General features: G+C 40.6%; 2 protein-coding genes and 1 pseudogene across 5 annotated transcripts; 1 reads left to right on the forward strand and 2 right to left on the reverse strand.

Annotated features, from left to right (window-relative positions):
* Positions 1 to 1,138: 1,138 nt before the first annotated feature.
* On the forward strand, positions 1,139 to 12,111 carry LOC110067522 (uncharacterized). 4 transcript variants are annotated; one of them, XM_089283524.1, is made up of 9 exons: positions 1,139 to 1,364; positions 2,383 to 2,545; positions 4,287 to 4,321; positions 4,851 to 5,522; positions 6,339 to 6,712; positions 7,080 to 7,345; positions 7,944 to 9,013; positions 9,753 to 9,894; positions 10,447 to 12,111. In XM_089283524.1, exons 2-9 carry the CDS (start codon positions 2,417 to 2,419, stop codon positions 10,966 to 10,968), a joined length of 3,210 nt encoding a protein of 1,069 aa, XP_089139650.1. In that variant the 5' UTR covers positions 1,139 to 1,364; positions 2,383 to 2,416; the 3' UTR covers positions 10,969 to 12,111. The 4 variants fall into 4 exon arrangements, with proteins under 4 accessions (XP_089139650.1, XP_020630521.2, XP_089139651.1 ...); XM_020774862.2 differs by lacking the exon at positions 1,139 to 1,364 and adding an exon at positions 2,081 to 2,302; XM_089283525.1 differs by lacking the exon at positions 1,139 to 1,364 and adding an exon at positions 2,081 to 2,302 and having other exon boundaries at positions 7,083 to 7,345.
* Positions 12,112 to 13,421: 1,310 nt separating this feature from the next.
* On the reverse strand, positions 13,422 to 15,755 carry LOC110067523 (melanocortin receptor 4-like; annotated as a pseudogene).
* A 487-nt stretch (positions 15,756 to 16,242) lies between these two features.
* Positions 16,243 to 18,471, reverse strand: LOC149116024 (adenosine receptor A2b-like). The gene has a single exon (XM_089283555.1). It carries the CDS (start codon positions 17,914 to 17,916, stop codon positions 16,996 to 16,998), a length of 921 nt encoding a protein of 306 aa, XP_089139681.1. The 5' UTR covers positions 17,917 to 18,471; the 3' UTR covers positions 16,243 to 16,995.
* Positions 18,472 to 19,657: the final 1,186 nt, after the last annotated feature.

Genomic DNA, 19,657 nt, shown 5'->3' on the forward strand with positions numbered 1-19,657 from the left:
TAATCTCTAGCCCGCTAGCTACAAAACGCTGTCATCCTATCAAGTCTATCAAGTTTGTCTATCTCGCAAAATCTAAACAGAGTTGGAGGTAGTCATCACGAACCACAGTCAGATCGGAAGAAAATGTTCAAGACTCTTTCTTATAACATGTCATTTAACAAAGCCGGTGGTTCATTTCAGCCCCGTCAGGTAAATGACTTGATGATGGAGAATAGCCCATATTAGGATCTATTGGTGTTCTCGGTACTGGACTGGAACTAGCCTGCAACTGAGGCTATTGAGTGGTGCCCATCTTTTTTTAATGGTATTCCCCTGTATTCCGGAGCCCCCCGTTCCAAGCTAGTGTAGTTCCGATCCAATACCGAGAATACGATAATGGGCTATTCATTTTTTTTCCCGCTCCATCCAACTTCAAGAGAAAAGGCCTGGAAGCGTGGTAGTCCAATTTTGCCCAAAAACAGCCTAGAGACATGTTTATTGATTGCTTATTAATATTCCATGAATTGGCCCTTGAAACTTTTTATTCTGACCCGCAATTTCGTAAGCAACGGTCACTGTTCGCCGTAATAAAAGGCCATATTTAACCTTTTGTTTTCGACCGCTTCAATGTATATCGGGCCTTAACTTGATTCTGGCTTATAGCTTGACTCCTGGTGTTAATTGATGGATTCTGGTGGAAATTCTCACGACGCGGTAATCGTTTCTTTTGAGGTTTTAAATCGAAGAAAAAAAATTAAATTCGTCGTATTTGATAGATATTACGTGACTACTATACAAAACTGCTAGCCGTGAGTAGTAAGAAACTTTAACACCGGCACCCTGTATTTTCATGGTGTTTTTATTTATATAACTAGCTGCCCAAAACAGGTGCTTTAGGCCAGCAGGGTTTCAGTTGCATGCAAGGAAAACCCCGGGAAAAATTAGTTACGACGTTAAGAATTTCGTATGCCGCGATCAAAGTCATTATGTGTTAAGTTTTACGCAGTTTTTAAATGATTCCACTCACTTTTTCTAAACATCATTCAAGCATTTTTCTTAGCTACTCGGTTTTCTCCTCAGAAAACGTAAACAGTAAGCGGCCTCTGTCATTGGTCCATACATATTTAAATAACACATTTTCAGTTAACACCACGCGTGTAGCAGTTGTTTTATATTCACTTGTACAAATATTGGTGTGGCATCTTGTACTTTCAACGCGTGGTAAATTCGCGTGAGACAATTCTTCTTCATCAATTTCGTGTTCTGTTTCAAAAACGTTTTGTTATTCCAGTGAGTTGACAGATTGTTTGATTATTTAAGCAGGTCGGCTAATCCCAAATACGATAATCGTTGCATGGTATTTCTAGTGCCTCAACTATTAACAGGTATGTATCTAGGTTTTTAGCATTCCATGTGATTTTTTATGGCTGTCACGGAAGATGTTCAAAGTTCAACGCCGGTAAATGAAAACTTGAATTGAATAGTTTTAGCAATTGCTGTAGAGCCTGACAGTGCCTCTAAATTATTGTTGCTTGTTTTTAAAAATAACTGTTTTCTTTGTTTGGTCATAGGGCGATATGAGTTTACAGTTTAGATGTTATTGTTTATTTAAGCGTCGTGTTCAGATAAGACGTTAAAAGGATTTAAGATTTGTAATACTTAAAATATTTTTACTTTAAAACTCACTGTCCATAATGGTTAAATATAATGATTAAACGTTTCGCTGGATTTACAACAATTACTGCATAACAATTAGAACGGTATCAATAAATTAAACCGCGAAAGAAAACTCTTCAACCAAATTCAGTGATTCACAAACACAAAGTTTTTGCCAGTCTACATTTTCTGGGTAACAGTTCTAGAATGAAGCATTTTCGCGCCATTTCTTTCACGTCAATATCATCTTTATCCCAACTTGTGCGATAAAAACTGTAATGATATTCTTGTAAATAACAATTAACATCTTTCTCACGCGTGCATTTGCATTCAAGCTGTCATTCACTTATAACAAGACCGCTAACCTTTCAATGGCTTTTGAATTTTCACGACCCTGATTGGTTCTTGAAACAAAAACCATTTGACTTTGCTCGCCCTGTGGGCAGACTGAAATGAATTAGTTTCCGTTTATTGTGCGGCGCGGATCATGATTCGGCGCGTTGTCTCATAAACTGCGAACTTATTTAAATTTTAACGGAATACCGAGCGAGTGTAACCGACTCCAGGACAAAAGTGCTTCTCGTGGCGGGGCAATTGATCTTTCTGAAACTTGTTTTTTTGAGTAATCGAGCCTTTTTAAAGAGGCGTGCGTGAGAAAGTGCGTAAGGTAGGAAAGTTGGTTTGAGGTAAATATTTGAAATACGTTGATCAGGTGTTAACAGTAAATTCGCTTTTTATCCTGTTTAGCACAGTGTAAAATTAACTCCATTGCGCAAGCAGGATGTCGGATGATGATTCTCACGTAATTTCGGATGGAGCCTTCCCAAACGGTCTTTACTCTACTGCTATCGATGATTTCTCTCCTGATACAGAAATTGCCAAGCTTCAAAAAGAGAATGACAGGATAAAGGTAATGGCTTTGTATTTTGACAGCTCTGGTCAAAGAACCCAATATAATAAAAAAACAACAACAATGCGGCCATAAAGAAAAGAGAGCTTGAAGTCTTGGAAATTTTTGCCTACGAGATCTAGCTCAGGCTTTGTTTGATGCAAAATTGATACCAAGCTTTATTTTCATTAATAAAAATATGGTTGTCATTTTTATGTAGTATCTAAGGAAGAAGTCTCTCGAGTTTTTAGTACATTTTGAGTGTGAGTTCTTCATGGAGGGGAGATTTGTTGAACGAGCTGAGGATGACATCTCGCTTCCCCTGAATGAAGGGTCGTTATAACAAGGTTTTGATGATAGCTACTTCTCTTTGACAAATTAAATGCTTTTTGAACTGAACAATAACCTTGCATCCTTTGTCTTTGATTTTCCTTTGCCGTCTAATTTGTTCACAACTATTTAATGTTTAGGTAAAGTTTCCAATGTTTACTCTATAATTCAACTTGAAAGTTCATATAAATCATATGTCAACTTTCAGGGCATATTTTTATATGAATAACGACCATAAATAAGCGATAACTCCTCATAAGGGATTAAATCTCTAAAGCGAAATCTTGTTTTAATTCAATATGAAATCCAAACGTCACTCAGTTGATTCGTCATTAAAACTTTAAGATTGCCGCTGTCTTTATTTTTCGTTCTTAAAACAAATTCAAACATTAAGGACTTCAGTCAAGTGTAACCTCTTGTGTTATGGAAAACAAAGAAAGCCAAATAACAATGCAGGGTTTCAATTTGCATATCGCGGGAACTGTCATGCATGCATAACGGTATCTGCCCTCGTATAACAAGTTGCTGAACCTTGAAATGGGTTCTTTCAGATATTTAGTATCTGTGGTTATTAGCTTAGAAACTGTGGAATAATTCTCTAACAACCTGAGGTGAGTGAAAGAATAACCTGATCAAGTAGGTCGTAAACCTTGTTAGTTTTCAGACAGCTGTTGTGGCCCTTTTGTTTTCTCTAAGTGATCAACTCTTGATTCGAAATTTTGAACAACACGAAGCATAGGAGGCCTTGTATTTGCTGCTTGAAAATTCAACTTTTCACTCTCTGGTCAAGAAAAGCTTTCTGTCCCTGTTACATTTGAACTATTTGATTTCAATGTTTCGCTTTTTGCACCACAATCGCGGTAAGTTATAAATGTCTTTATTAGTATGCAAAAATGATTAATGAGTAATTTAGTTTACTCCGGTTTGCCCTTTTACTGAATTCCAGGCGAGTGCACATTTAATGGAAACGTTGCAAAGAAATTCTGTTACGTCGTGAGACCCGCGTTTATTACTCTTTTTATAACCACTGAGCTACTCTTATCATCCGTTTCTCACGTGAAGATCTGGAAGGGAAATAGTAACACAACCGGTTAACGAGGTCTTCTAACTAGGTAATGATTATGTTAGCCCTCCGGTTATTAGTTTGCACAATACCATTCTATTAATGCACGCTGATCGCATTCTCTCTTTCAAGACCACTCTAACTAGCGGTGACGTCCTGCAAGACGGACCTCGCGCCTCATGTGGAGCTCATTATAACTCTAACGTTGGAGGGGTTTTACCAGAGAGAGCGAGCAAGCGCTGTCTGCAAGTCAGTTTGTAAAGACCGCTGTTAGAACGACGGATATCTTTAAGTCGCCTTACCTCTAGACAATATTTACTCGCATGCATCTAATATCTGAGTGTATTTTTTGGTCTTGTTTTGTTTAAGGAATATTCAAGACGAATCAGTGAAGAAAATATGAGGTGGGTATACACCGGGCAGGTTACATGATGCACATCTTCAACTGATACGGGTTAAAAGGTTGTTGCGCATAACCACCCGTGATGCACACCGCGGCAACATGTTGCGCAAAGTTGAGTCCATGCCTAGCGAGTTGTCACAACGTTCATCTTGGGTGACAATACAAAATCATGGCCTTCAATGGTAATACGCGTGAGATTGAGAACAATTTTCAACTTTTATTACGACAGAGTGAAATTTTCACGCATACTTGGGATTAATTTGTGCACTGTTATTTTTATTTACTTCGCGTCGTGATGCTAACAAGCAAATTCTCTTTACCAGCTTCAGTTCATCACTTTACTTTAGTTTCAGTAGCAAAAAATATTTCCCCCAGGTTATCAACTCCTTTCTCGTGAACTATATTTCTGATATTGTATGAGATGTTTTTAAGGAGTAATTCGTCGCCGGATCATTCTTATTTTAACTCAGCATGATATGTGCCGGTCGCTCCGTAACTAGATAATATATATATATTTTTTATAATTTCAGTTCTCCAACACATTACCAGAACGGTAACGGTGTGAAAGAACAGCTCTTAGAGGCGATGAAAAACCGTGACAATGCCGAACGAGAAATCAAAGCCCTTAAAATGCAGCTTAACATGGCGGAGGAGACACGTGACAGTGCGCGAAGGGATCTGATGGACTCACATCGGAAAATGCGAGAGTGCGAGGAAGCTAAGGAGACTCAACGAAAAGAAAACTTGGCACTCAGGAGACAAATCAAAGACGAACAAATTGAAAAGGGTTCTCTTCAAAAAACTTGCGATGAGCTGAGAGAGAAAGTGAAACAGACAGAGAGCGAGAGAGCTGAAACGAGGCGCGCCCTTGATGATCTTGAAAACAAGTTCCGAGTGTGCGACGACAGCCGCGCGAGCATCACCGGCGAGGCAAACGATCTTCGTAGCCGACTGAACGAGCTTGAAGCGGAGCGAGCCGAGATCAGGCGAGAACTACAAGAGGCGTTGCGTCAGGTGAAGATTCTGAGCAGCGAGTGCTTGCTCGGAAAAAGAGAAGTGTCTGATCTACAAGAAAGGTTAGCACACGAGGAAGCTTTGCGAGAGGAGGCTCGGCACGAGGCGTACAACTTGAAGCAAAACATACTGCATGTTGATAGCGAGAAGGAGGAAGCAAAGCAAAATGCAGCTAAACTGCAACGGAGGTAAGAATTTACCACACAAAAGAGAATCGGTTTAATCCGCAATATTAGACAGAAATGGTAGGTGTTAAAGCCACGCAATCTACACCCCCACGACCATCTCAACAGGACCTATTGCCGTAGTAGATCTGTTTTGGCTGCGGGTCCGGTACACTTTTGCTAAAGTAATTTTCCTGGCACTGCGATATCTGATGGTTGGTACCAATGGCAGCATGTGACAATTTCTTTTTTTACCACAATTGCTGCTAATCTCGCAATCTGATTGGCTAATTTGCCGTTGTCGATAAGAGTCGAGACTACGCTGCTCGCGTCAATGTGTCGCGCGATGCCTTTTTCAGCTCGCGCTCTAAAAAAAAACCATTTTCTTTGACGTTGATATTGTGGTAAAAAACAAATCGAAATGTGGTTTAGAGTGGTCTGTACTCTTATCGACAACGATACGCGTCATTAAAGTGGTCAAAATTCGTTGTGGACTCACTCGGCTGCGCCTTGTGAGTCCACTACATTTTGACCACTGTGATGACGCGTATCCTTGTCGACATGAGAACAGACCACGCTAAACCACATTCGATTTGTTAAGTTGCTCCAAAGCACCATCAGTTTGATTGTACAGTACATTTATATTTGTTTGCTCGATATTTCCAACCAACAAGTCATACGTTATAGCCTTTCATAGCATTCACCCTCGCCAGTCTTATCAAAGTACTTCTATTTGCAATTTTTCCAAAGTTCAAGCTGCGTTTTGTATTTCAGCTGAAAACTAACTAATAGCAACTGCAATCTTTGAAAAATCCTTCAATTTTACTTGTATTCCTACAGGATCAAAGAAGCTGAAGACACGTTTGCCAGCCGCGAGAAAGACTATCAAGCTCAATTGGAAGAATTCAAGCAATTCGAGCAAAAGGCGAAAAACAAGATACGAGAAATGGAGAGCCTCTTGGAACAAACAACATTCGACAGGGAAAATTACAAAGCTCAATTATCTGGGAATGATGGAAGAATCAGTGCTCTGGAGTCTCAAATCGCTCGAATTGAAGCTGCGAAGAACGATTCCGAATTTAAGCTGTCAAGCCTTTACTCAATTCTTCGCCGATCTCTAGGCTTACGATCGCAGTCCCGACCTCCGACTCCAAACGAAGGTAGTCCGAAAAAAAACCGTCGCTCTTTCCGAGGACGATCGCGATCGAGTTCAGGTAAACACAGTTCGGATTTTACATGCATGACCTTATTACCGTAAAGGATAGAATATTTAAAATACTTAGTTGGCTGACTTGCAACTTAACGCAACGCTCAATGGAATTGTTGTATCTTAACCTGAGGAAATATTTACCAAAAGCAAGAGATCCGCAGTGATCCTCTGATCCTTAATGGGAGAGCATCCCACCAAGGAAGTGTCAATATCTTGTTAATTAATGCTCCTAATCGGTTCATTTTCGATACCTTAGATTAGCGTAGGCCCGCGGTGAGCCACTTAGCTTCAGGAAAGTTGCCTGAGACATCATATCAACAAATCAGACCTAACTTCTTTATGGCTTGTTGTTGTTGTTGCTGTTGTTGTAGAAGACTCCTCGGACGACATAGATCCAGACGCTGTAAAATCATCTTTATCAGAGCTGCTACAAAACGTGAAGGAATCAGAAAGAAAGAAGGAGGAGAGTTTAGTGAAAGTGGACAGCTTACAGAGTGCTGTGGCTCATTCGGAGGAAGAAAGAGCAGCGTTAGACGGAAAACTCCGAGCCGTGCACCAGGAGATGAATGAGCTAAGAGATCAGAAAAGATTGTTAGAAGAGAGATTGAACAGTACAGAAACTGCGCTCACTCTACAGGTTAGTAAAAAGTGCTGCAGTTACTTCTGTTCTGGCTGGGGAAAGAAAAACTGCCCACAATATTAAACTAGATTGAAGCTAGAATTCCTCGAGGCGTTTATGCTAAATATAGCACACTTGCGCACCTTGGAGCGGTTTTCATTTTAGCGTCGAAAAGCAATTGGTTTTGCCACTACACTACACGATTGGCTTAAAAAACTGGCGCCACTTGTCCATCCAATCAGAAGTAAAACTAAAACCAATCGTGACTTACGCGCACGCGTATTCCCACGTTTTGAGTTAGCTACATGTTATTCCTTCGAGTTTTGATTGGTTCATTGTATTACCTGTGTTCTTTGTGATTGGCTAGAGTGATTACTTTGGTTTTGATTTTACGACACTCAATCGGAAACCGCTCTACTCAGTTCTTTAAATACGTTTAGGCAAAATATGGGGATAACTAGCAAAATGCTGGGGATGTAATCGACAAGTATTATGAGTCTAATATACATGTATGTAAAAGTAAAATGCTCTTGAACGTGGAGTAAAGCGTTAGATGAAACACATTCCAAGCTACAAAATGATAATCAAACCACTATTTTTGGTTGCCAATTCCCAGGAAGAAGCGATACAGAAAACTGAGCGAGAACGAAATGGACTAGATGAAAAACTACAAATGCTAGAGAGTACTTTGAGCCTGTCAGAGAATGAACGAAAGCAACAGCAAGAAAAGATAAGGGAACTTCAGGATACCGAGAAAAGAATGAAAAGCGAAAAACACGCATTGCGGACCCAACTGGAGGCTTCATCGAGGGAAATGACGAAGAATGAGTTGAGGCTTAAATCACTGGATGGCGAATTACAAAGGCAGAAACGAGTGCAAAATGACATGGACGCCGAAAACAAAGAGTTAAGAGAAAGGTTGAGCGGTGCGCTAAAGGTTAATCAAGAATTAGAAAACCATATCTCCAGTTTAAACCTCGCAATACAGAAGCTTAACAGCGCTGTGTCAAAAGGCGAGGCGGAAGAAACAAGGCTTAAAGAAAAGATCCAGGCACTTTCTGTTTCTTTGAGTGAAAGCAACAGCAGCTCACATAATTTACAAGAACACATTAATCAGCTTCAGCGTTCCCTGGAAAGCACAGAAGGTGACAAGCGATTGCAACAAGAGAGAGTTGGAGCACTCAGGGAGACTGTCAAAGATTGTAAGAACGAAAACCGCGCTTTGGCTGAAAAAGTCGATTTCTTGGAGAAAACGAGAGAGGACGCTGAGCTTCGTATTAATGACTTTGAAAATCAAGTCAAACACGTAAAAAGTCTCTTGATTCAGCGACAAGAGCGCGAAGATGAACTTCTGAAAAAACTGCAAGATCTTGAAGAAGAAAGTAATGCCCTTAAAAGCGAAAACACTTCTTTACACAAGATGAATTCCTCATTTGAGGTCGAAAAGAGAGATTTAGAAAAGAGCAATTTGCGTATTGGCAAAGATGTCCAGGTGCTTAAAAAGACGCTGGATAGACTACAGAGAGAACGATTAGAGTTTGAAGAATCATTCTTCGAGTCAAATCAAGAAAAAGAGGCTTTAAATAGAACGCTTGGCGAGGCAGCAAAGGAAAACATAGAGTTGAAGGAGAGAGTAGATTCTTTACAAAGAGCACTTCAAGAAGCCCAAGCCAAGCACACTGAAAGGTATGTCAGTCAATACGTCAAATGAGTCAGTCAGTTCGCGAACAATTTCCGATCGACCGTCAATGCAGGTCAGTCAGTTGGAGTCTGATTAACAGACAGACAGAAAAGACACGGCAGACAAACGTAAGTCAGTCATTCAGTCACTTAGACGGTCTTTCATGCAGTCGAAATGAATCGGTCAATGGTGTGATCAGTCATCAGTTGGTCAGATAGACAGTCAGCCATGCAGCCAGCCATGCAGCCAGTCAGTCAGTCAGCCAGTCAGTAAGTGAGTCAGTGTGTCAGTGAGTCAGTCAGTAAAACAGTCAGTCAGCCAGCCAGTCAGCCGACCAGTTAGCCCGCCAGTCAGCCAGTAATTCATTCATTCAGTCAGTCAGTCAGACAGTCAGTCTCCAGTCATTCATTCATTCATTCATTCATTCATTCATTCAGTCAGTCAGTCAGTCAGTCAGTCAGTGAGTCAGTCAGCGAGTCAGTGAGTCAGTCAGTCAGTCAGTCAGCCAGTCAGTCAGCCAGTCAGTCAGCCAGCCAGTCAGCCAGTCAGTCAGCCAGTCAGTCAGCCAGCCAGCCAGCCAGTCAGTCAGTTATTCAGTCAGTCAGTCATTATTACACCATTAATTTTTATCTGCGTGACGCATTACAATACAAAGTTTATTAACAAGGATATCATAGATCGTTTTACGTCGCGCCTAAACACAGACTCATCTGGACATTCCTTAAAGTGATATAATTTTTATAGCTTACTGGAGGTTACAGAGAAACAACAACAGGATTTAGAAAAAGAGGCTAAGAGGTCACACTTGGCACTGGAAAAGACACAGAAGACATCTGAGAAGCGAGAAAGAGCGTACAAGGCAAAGGTGGAGGCTCTAGAGAAACAGGTAAAGACTTGAGTGTTATTTCCTGTGACAATTTCGATATTAAGGTCTGACTCCGTTCAATATTACTTTGATTTAATAGTTTAACCTAGTTGCTATTCAAATATAGAAAAACATGTTTCAATTTTACTGAGTTCCAGAATCAAAATAATTGCAAATATACTGATATAAACAATAGCCTCCATTTGGCGCGAAAATATTCTCAGATATTTGTCCACAAACTTTACGTGTTCCAGTAAGCGAACTCTGAGCTTTGAGGAACAGAAAGACAGATAATGTCCAAGGACAAATATTCGAGGATATTTTCGTGTCAAATGTTTTGAAAATTGAGGAATTTCACTGGGATATTCCTAGTCAGTCAAGTGATCTGCATGACACGTTTAGACCGATAGCGCGTGAGCGAAAATACTTGATGGATTATAAGACCTTTATTAGGGTAGCTGCCAATTGCAACAACTTGTAGCTTGTGGTTGAATATAATAGCCAAGTCTCTTTAATGTATTATCTAATATCGTGATTGCGGTTTCCACTAAGTCGTGTTAATCGATGTTTTAGATTGCTGTCCTCAAAAGAGAGCTTCAAACTGAGAGAGAAGAGAAGGCAATGGAATCTAATAAGGTTGCAATCAAAAGCGATGAAATAAGAGAGGTCCGACAGTCCTTAGGAAAGTCACTCCAAGCAGTTGAGGAGGACGCAAACAATCTTCGGAGTATGCTCGGAAAATCACTTCGGAAGATCGATCGGTATACGGAAGCTGTCCGACGAAACGAGATACCACCTCCGTCAACTGACACAGACGGATCAACGGTTGACGCACATCCTCGTCAACAAATCGATCAATCATCGGAAGAGGCGAAGTATCTCCGGTCATCGAAGAGACGTACGAGGTCGGCCTCACACATGAACTTGAAAGAGCGCAGCAAGACTCATGGAGTGTCATCTTCGAATCGCACGCCCTCGTCGGATGTCATCGGGCATAGCTCGAAAATGGATCACGAAGATATGACACTAGAATTTGCACCCGAAATTCAATCCCCACTGAGAAGATATAGGAGATCAAGGAAGTCTGCAAATTGATCAGCAGTGGAGATTAACTTGCGATCAGACGTTCTGTCTAGCGCGTGAACAAAACAAAACAACATAAAAACAGAACGCCTGATCGCATGATAGTGTGGATATTGCATTACCATTAGAACTCGTATAAAGGTACAAGCTTATTTGTGCCCCCAGCCTGCCAAGATGACGTTAAAAAGTGGGAGGCCAAAAATAGATATTAGAGATTCTCGTAAATCAGGTCCGCGCGAATATTTATTAGAGTAGAATAAGTGTGAGCTGCACGATTGAAGAGTGGATATCGCCTTGATGAAACACAAAATTCTCAAAACGTTTCATTTAATAAATAAATAGGAATAGATCGGCAGAATATATATGTCGAGTATGGTTAACTTGGCAAAGCAAATTTCAAGTTATGTTGCTACACTAGTGTGTAAATACTACAGGCAGTCATAAGTCTTGTTTTTTTTTTCTTGTTCACATACGTTGTATTATATTTAAGAGTGTGACAGTCTGAATATTGCTCTTATATTGATGGATTAAAGATGAGGTGAAATAATTAACGACGCAGCGCACCTTTTACAGAACTACGTAATGTACTAGCCGTACGTTTAGGACTTTTTTTATTACATAATCAGATTTTTGTCGCATAGGTTATGATAGGTTCTATAAGACCTGTTATCACCTCAGTATCAAAAATCTCATAGTTAGTGACTTGGTAATTAGTTTTGTGGAACTCAGGCCAATTTTTCGACCAAACATGACTGCCTGACACATGTCGCCCTAGGCTTCCACCCCTGCTATCCGGCTTGGATTGCGTCGATAAGGTGTCTATCCTCTCAATTTGTGATGGCTAGATTCTGTCTTACAACTCGCTTTTAAACCATTCTACTGTCTACAGACAGTCTTGAAGCGTAAGGCGCAAGAAAAACAAAGTACTTTAACATATCTTATTTCCTTGCAATGGCGCCCTTGTTAGTTTATGCATCATTTATGACCGCTTTGTAAGGGGAGGGGACGGGAGGGTTTTTACTCCGATTTAAATATATATAGAAGTAACTGTTATGAAAAGTACGCATCTGATCAAGCGTCCCTGCATTGTATAACGAGTGTAGTGTGCCTCAATTAAACATTAAACCAATAAAGAGGAATTCATATTTCCATGGACTCCATCGACCTCATCAGTGCGATTTATAAGCTTTTTTTTTTTTACTGAATGAGAAATACATATCTCTTGGACACCGTATAGTTAGAGATTGTTTCACTGAGCTAAATATGTGTAACTTAGCCCAATATTTCACCTTCACCTGTCCCCTGGCGCCAAGTTAGCGCATAGGGCAGCCCAATATTTCGGTTAAACGAAATTCGGCTAAAATTCACATGTTTTATTAGCCTTGCTTGTTTTAAATACATTTACATGTATCGTCCATTGTTATTGTGCAACATACATTTTGCATCGTTAACTCCGGAAAGACGCTTTCGGTACTATGGTCCAATTTCAACATTCTTAATTCTCTAAAAACTTTAAGCAGCCGCACGACCATGATTTCTACATCATTTCATCTTTTCGACCTATCGATGAATCTCACAAGCTAATTATGTTGACAAACGATTGTCTGCTTATCCAAACATGACAAGTATTTAATTTTCTGCGCCTTCCGCTATCTTTGTTGTCAGCGCAACTCCAAGGCAACCAACCATCCCTGTAGGAATCTTATCGGATTTCATGTACAATTTGAAGCCGACATTACAAAGTTTGTGGTCCTGCAACAAATTTCAACTTTGAAGCAAATTTTAAAGTTGCTACACTAGCGAAACGATTTGGAACAAAGGCTGTTGTCCGCATTGAATGAACACGCGTGGTAGCCAATTGAGCCCAAACAAAATGGCCGATATTGTTGTCAGAAATGGCTATAACGGCTTCGGCAACACCAAAAAACTCAATTCAAAGAGCCAAGGAAAGCATTCTTCGTTCAGCAGCAGATTAATGGACAGATTACCACCATTAGAAAGCGGCAAGGCAAGCAAAAGTATTTTGTTTTCCGATAAAGAAAGACCGACGTCTCCTTCCTTACAGCCTTCGGTTTCGGATTACGACACTGCAGACATTGTTATTCTTCTCGATGATGAAGTGAAGCGAATTCGCCAATTGAGTATTAACCTGGGAATAAGCCATCACTACGAAATAACTCAATATAACAACCGATTTCACAGCCAAAAACCATGGCGGTTACCCAAGATGGAGAATTCAAAATGTTGGAGGCAGAGTCACAACTGGACTAAGCGAATGGACGATATTAACAGACTTGACCTTCGGCGAGATGTCGCAACGTTTGATTTCGCCGGCACTGGAAAATTAAGCGTGGACTTAAAAAGTTTGCCGAGGGGACGAAAGAAATTACTTGAACCTGTGGATATACCAACGTTAGGCTGTTCGTATAGATTGCCGGTCCTTAAAAGAGACAAGCAAAAACACATTAGTTAAAGGTCCATTTAATTGCATATATTTATTAAGCTTATTACGTTGCTTACGTGTAAAGGAACAATTTGATCAATGTCATGATTGTTCTTGTTGCGATGAATATAAAGTATAATACAGTTCACAAATGTAGCTTAGCGTCGCTTCATTCACTGACATCCTGTGCCCATTTGCATGCTTTTTTCAAAAACATTTATGCATCAAACAATACTGATTCCAATATCGAGTTCGTTGTGTCTTTGACGTACAATATATCCATGGTTTTCACAACTGGGAGTTCAAATGAAAAAGAATACAAATTTAAACCGACCATGCCAGGACAGAGATTGCACAGACCCCCTGAGATATGTGCAGCCCAAAGAAATTCTGTTTTACAGCTTGCTGAGTTGCGATGGACACGATTCAGTATGCGTGCGAGAGGAAATCAGTGAAGCTTTAGAGATTCATTAGCCTAAAGCAAAAGTGAACGAAAGTTTAGTGAGAGAACTCAAAAGCTTCACGGTTTGATCCCGATCAGAATTAACGGTAGTAAACAGTCAAATGATTATTTGACTTGAACATATCCGATCTGTAGGTTGTTTGTTTACTGAATTTTCGGTGGCAACTGTCCACCTTCATCAGAGTGAAAAAAAGATGTTCCTTGTAACATAGCTCGCGTTTTACGTGCTGGAACACGTATGCAGAGTTAAAACTGGAAACAAAGGAGTATAAGCGCGAGGAAAGACTTTTCTTTCATTCACCGCGTTTGCGTCCATCGTTAAGCGCCACTACACTAAAAAGAGTCAAATAATTTACTTATATAAAGAGCTGAAACAGATCACAGAAGATAAACTTCAAAATCCAGACTTTCGCTAATGTTTTCTTCTTCTCTGAATTCTCTGGCTAAACTGATGAATGTGGAGTTCAGCAGCGCCCTTTTCTTCCTCTTATAAGGCTGCACACCTTAGAGCATATCGCGACATACGCCTGGCGAAAATCTGGCATCCTAAGAGTGTAAATCAGAAAGTTCATGGCTGAGTTTGACAAAGCCACAGTCCTGATCCACATGTGTGCAGTTCCTTGCGGCCTGACCAATGTTTCACCAGCGGCGAAAAAGGAGATCATCAGCGGAAACCAACAAGCGGTGAATATGCTAATCACAATGGCCAGCGTAAAGGCGACGCGGATTTCAACGCTTGACTGATTGGCATTTCCAGATGAGTGAGCTCTAAGTTTATTCCTTTGCTTCCGACGCTTGACCAGAAATGCCACGAGCAACGAGTAAAACACGACAATGATAACATACATGAAGGTGAACGCTCCAACCGCCAACAGGGCTTTGGGAAATGAGTCAGGAATGGAGACACTTAGGATAGGAACTGTAAATGGGAATAGCCAAGACGCTGTAAGCATAATCTTTAATCCACGGCTTTCCATGATGCTCTTGTAGCGTAGAGGGTACACGACAGAAATAAAACGATCAACACTGATGGCCGCCATGTGAGCCACTGAAGCAAAACACGACACTCTAGATAATGTTTTGTAGATTCGTTCTACATTTGCGGCACAGTCATTAAAGAATGTTATCTTGCCGAGGATTGCAACCAGGAGAGGTTCACACACCATGGTGACGAGCAAATCAGCGATCGCCGAGCTGAACAGAAGGTAGTTTAATGATCGGCGAAGACGGGGTTTGTAGCAACTGCCACACAAACTAGTAAGTTGCTAAATGTTCCAAACACACTCAAGACAGCATTCGTTGTGATGAGAGCGACGCCCATGAGCCAGTGGAAGAGAACAGTCGCCTCCAGAAAAATTGCTAAATGCGTAATTCATTGCAGAAGGCTCTGTCCTCATGAGCATCCGTGAGGATAGGGATAACAAGGCATAAACGTCATTCTGATTTGTGTTCCGCTGAAATGCTCACATCAACTGAATAAAGTGTGAAAAGGTGGTCAAACTTAATATGCGGAAAAATACAACTGAGTCATTATGAGATGCTGAAAATTGTTGGGGAAAAAAATTATTCTTGTTCTTTTTTGTTGACAAGGTTTTGAAATTTTCCCTCTTTGTGCTTGGTTTTGCTTTTAGACCGAGAGCTTTTACGGTAAACAACAAGCCACAATTGCAGACTGCGTACTTCACGTACACGCTATTTTTAACAGCTACTTACGTTTCAAAGAATGTTATTTGAAAGAAATTCATCCTTAGTTTGAGGTGTAATATTTTCATGGTAGATTGAAATGAGGTTCAAACAAGAGAGAAAACAAGAAAGCGGGACGCAAAAATGCAACTGAATTTGCATCTCAGCAATAAAACCCGACCCAGTCGATGTTACTTACAGCTTGTATGCAGTACGTGAGCAAGAGAGATCACTAAGAGCTTTATTAAGAGCGTGCGTGCGTTTGAGTCCATATCACATTCCTTCTAATATCGATATTAGCTTAAGACACTGAGCACGAAAGTGAGAAAACTCAAAAGCCTGAGTGAATGCAATCAGTAGCGGATAGGTGAGCTTTCCCCCGGTTTCCGGAACCTTTCATCTTAACAAAAATTAAAAAGAAGCGTGCGGGTTAGAAGAAACCTGAAAGAGTACTTGACGGCAATCCGGATCTGTCCATTAACAAGCTCTCGCAAAAACCCGCGCTCTTTTATTTCAGTGGCATGCAGCGTTGTGCGATTAACGAAAAACGAGCTAAAACTTACTGAGAGTCTAAGCCTTTTTTTAAGGGGATCAGTGCTATGTAATGCTTGCCCCGAGAGAAATTCCCGTTGTAGGCAATATAAAGGTCGCGCGAAATCTGAAAGAAACCTGAGCCAAATGAACAAAGCGCAATGAATGACATCTTCAACCCACACATCACGTGATTTATTTCCATTCTCAACTTCACTAATAACCATCTTCATTTCCTATGTAAAACGGCCTCTTGTTTTGGGAGTGCTATTCTAATTGTATATTACAACTGAATTAAAAAAAAAATGAGACTAAAGAAAATAATTAATGTCGTTAAATCTACCAGAGGTTCTAGTTAGGAATTGAACAAAGGAAAAACGGCTTAGGAATGATAATAATTAAAAGCTCTATTAGCTTCTATTGCAGTGATAACTTGCAAGTGTGTTGAAAGAGATTGAAAAATATCAAATCGAACTTGAATTATACATATATATTGACAGTAACTCCTGATATTGAAACATTAAGATTCTATAACTACTATTTACAGCTATTTTCAATGAGGAACATTAAGAACCTTGGATCCTCTAGACTGAATTTAACAGCTAAATGCTTAAATATTAGTGGAAGGAGGAGGTGTTGTGATCTTAGGAAAGGGCTTAGTGGACGATGTCAGGTTGTGAGTGTAATCTGCTGCCTTACTTAAGCTCAGCCGCCTACACGGTCGGTATACTTTGAGCTCTGCGCGTGAACTTTTCTACATCCTTAAGGGTTTTTTTTTTATTCGCTTTATTGCTGGTGACTCTGCAGTGCCGGCTTGGTAGCTTCGGTGGCCTCATATCTGTCCTGAAAACCTACACTTGGCAATTAAAGAACCCAGGCTCTTACAAACTTCGCTTCGATCTGTCTTTTTGAATAAAGTTTAGCGGCGATATTTCTTTCCTGCGAGGCTGCACATCTTACGGCATATTGCGCCATACGCTTGGCGAAAATCTGCGATTCTTAAAGAATATATCAGAAAGTTCATGGCTGAGTTTGACAAAGCCACAGTCCTGATCCACATGTGTGCAGCTCCTTGCGGTTTGACCAATGATTTACCAGCGGCGAACAAGGCGATTACCAGCGGAAACCAACAAAGGGTGAAAACGCCGATCACTATCGCCAGCGTGAAGGCAACGTGTATTTCAACGCGGTAATTGATTTGCACGGAAAGTGTGCGAGGTGTCTGCTGGTTTCTTTCCTTCCTCAGCTTGATCAGAAATGCCACAATCAGCGCGTAAAACACCATAATGATAGCATAGCTCAGGGCGAAGGTCGCAAGCCCCAGGAAAGCCTTGGGGAAGGAGTCGGGGAGCACTGCGCTCAAGATAGGAACTGTAACGGGGAATGCCCAGGACGCTATCAGCATAATCTTCAATCCGAACTTCTCCATGAAAATTTCATGGCATAGAGGCCACCGGACGACGAGAAAACGATCAACACTGATTGCCGCCATGTGCACTACTGAGGCAGAACCCGACAGGCTGGATAACATTTTGTAAGCGTGTTCCAGGTTGGTAGCACAATCATTAGAGAAGGTTATCTTGCCGAGGATTACTACAACCAGAGGCTCACAAATCATGGTGACGATCAAGTCAGCGATCGCCAGACTGAAGAGAAGATAGTTCGATGCTCGGCGAAGACGAGAATTTGTAACAACTGCCACGCAAACCAGTAAGTTACCAAATGTTCCAAACACACCCACCGAAGTATTTGCTGTGATGAGAGCAACGCCATGAGCGACTGGCAGAGAGCAGCCTCCCTGAGAAAGGTTAGTACTGGGGTTGCTCGAGGTTTGATTCATCGCAAAGAGTCGGCACAAGACTTGCTCAACAATGAATGCAAGAAGATCATGCCGGAATAGTCATTATGTGTCGTCCTGACCACACACTTACGTCAACTGAATAAAAATATACAGAGGTACTCAAATTTAAAAGTGTGTGCGAGTGGACCGGAAGATGCCCAGTATTTTGGAATTCTAGAAGATAGCGTTTTATTGTCTCGGACGACCAATAAGTTACCGTTGAGTAAAAAAGGATTCTATTTTCATTTTCAATTGTTCTCACTGTAAACTTTACTTTGAAGTCCTTTCTTGTGGCATTTATCTGAAAAGCTTTAAGCTCTGCAAGCAGATAGCCATCGCGTGAGCTTCCCTTTGGTAATATCATTTCATTTTAAATTCTTCCTTCTATAATTTACTTATCTTCCAAATTTTCCAATAACACGTCAATTTACATGGAGATCTTTCAAAAACAACAACATAATACCGTTGTCAAGGGCTGATATGGCACAATATTTTTCTGTCATACTTAAAAAAACCTTGTGTAACATTGTCACAATTCATAATATGGCCTCGCCGGTCCAACATACACGAGAATAGGTTCGTATTAATCCATGCTGTATACCTCACTGACTTATAAGTGAAATGCTGTTTATTTATCTTCATGTTATCTTTTATTTTTATCATTTTAATGACCTTTCTAGGTAGTTTGCGACCAATATAGAAGATTTGATAATAAACATGACATATTATTTATATTAGTAGCAGCAAAGTCTTCAGCTACTTCCAAGCCTCCCCAAGTTTTTCGTATGTATAAATTTCCGTAATGGACTACTTAGCTTTCTTTTGATGCACATGCATGTCCATCAAATATCAAGGCAGTTTTTTTCATGCACCTGTCTCGTTAACCCGTAAGGTGTCATGGAAGGAGCCTTTAACCTTTTCACGGCGCTGTGTGACCACCGCTTTCTTCTCTTGATAATCCGCGCTTTCTTTCCTCCTCATACAGCTCCAAAACAATTGCTCTTTCGTTGACCAAGTGTCCATGTTTTATATTTAGATGTGTTGTAGTCTTAGATAGAAGTGGTAAAAGTTGGACACTTTCTCCCGTTACAGATAAACGGCTTTTACAATGAAACAGACTTCCTTTCTCTGTATTTGAAGTTTTACATAGCGGGCTTTGTGGTCCATTTCCGCGAGATATTGTGCGTAAATTTTTGTGATTGCTCATGAAGCTGATCCGTGACATCAAAATCCACTCTTGTACAGTTTCTGTTCAAAGTCCACAGTTGAGGTTTCCTTTGTACGGCCCCGCGAGTTCAAAATGCCTACTCTAAAACTCTAATTTTAATTTCTGTTGATGTACCAGTGGTTGATTTGACCAAAAGCAATCTGCATATGTCAAGAGAAAAGTTTGCTTCGCCCAAAGTAAACTGTATTTGCAGTATCAACAATGCATTTGTTACCTTTGGGACGTAACACTGACAATCATTTCACGGCGATTTGTTGCTGTTGAGGTTGGTTTTCACTTTTGCGTAAGCATAAGCGGAAGATCCATAGGCAGAAGGTTGATAATTAGCACTTTTTGTTGGGAGCACCTGCTAACAGCCTGTTTATAGTGGTCACACGAGAGCAATTGTTGCCTTCAGTGACGGACAGCCTGGTATTCTCGATGCAATCTGTTTTAACAAATTATCATCTAAACCTTTATTTCATGGCAAAACTGCCGTTTTAACTAAGAAAAACACGCAGTGACACAGGCCAG

This window comes from Orbicella faveolata, unplaced genomic scaffold, assembly GCF_042242905.1.
Source record: "Orbicella faveolata isolate gen_17 unplaced genomic scaffold, um_ofav_v1 contig_12, whole genome shotgun sequence".
Lineage (NCBI taxonomy): Eukaryota > Metazoa > Cnidaria > Anthozoa > Scleractinia > Merulinidae > Orbicella > Orbicella faveolata.

Bases quoted from the DNA above. Each gene is read 5' to 3' on its own strand.
- LOC110067522 (XM_089283524.1), top strand. From the start codon at position 2,417: ATGTCGGATGATGATTCTCACGTAATTTCGGATGGAGCCTTCCCAAAC. The intron at 2,546-4,286 runs GTAATGGCTTTG...GTTTTGTTTAAG, and splicing joins AAGAGAATGACAGGATAAAG to GAATATTCAAGACGAATCAG. The intron at 9,014-9,752 runs GTATGTCAGTCA...TAATTTTTATAG, and splicing joins CAAGCCAAGCACACTGAAAG to CTTACTGGAGGTTACAGAGA.
- LOC149116024 (XM_089283555.1), bottom strand. From the start codon at position 17,916: ATGAATCAAACCTCGAGCAACCCCAGTACTAACCTTTCTCAGGGAGGC.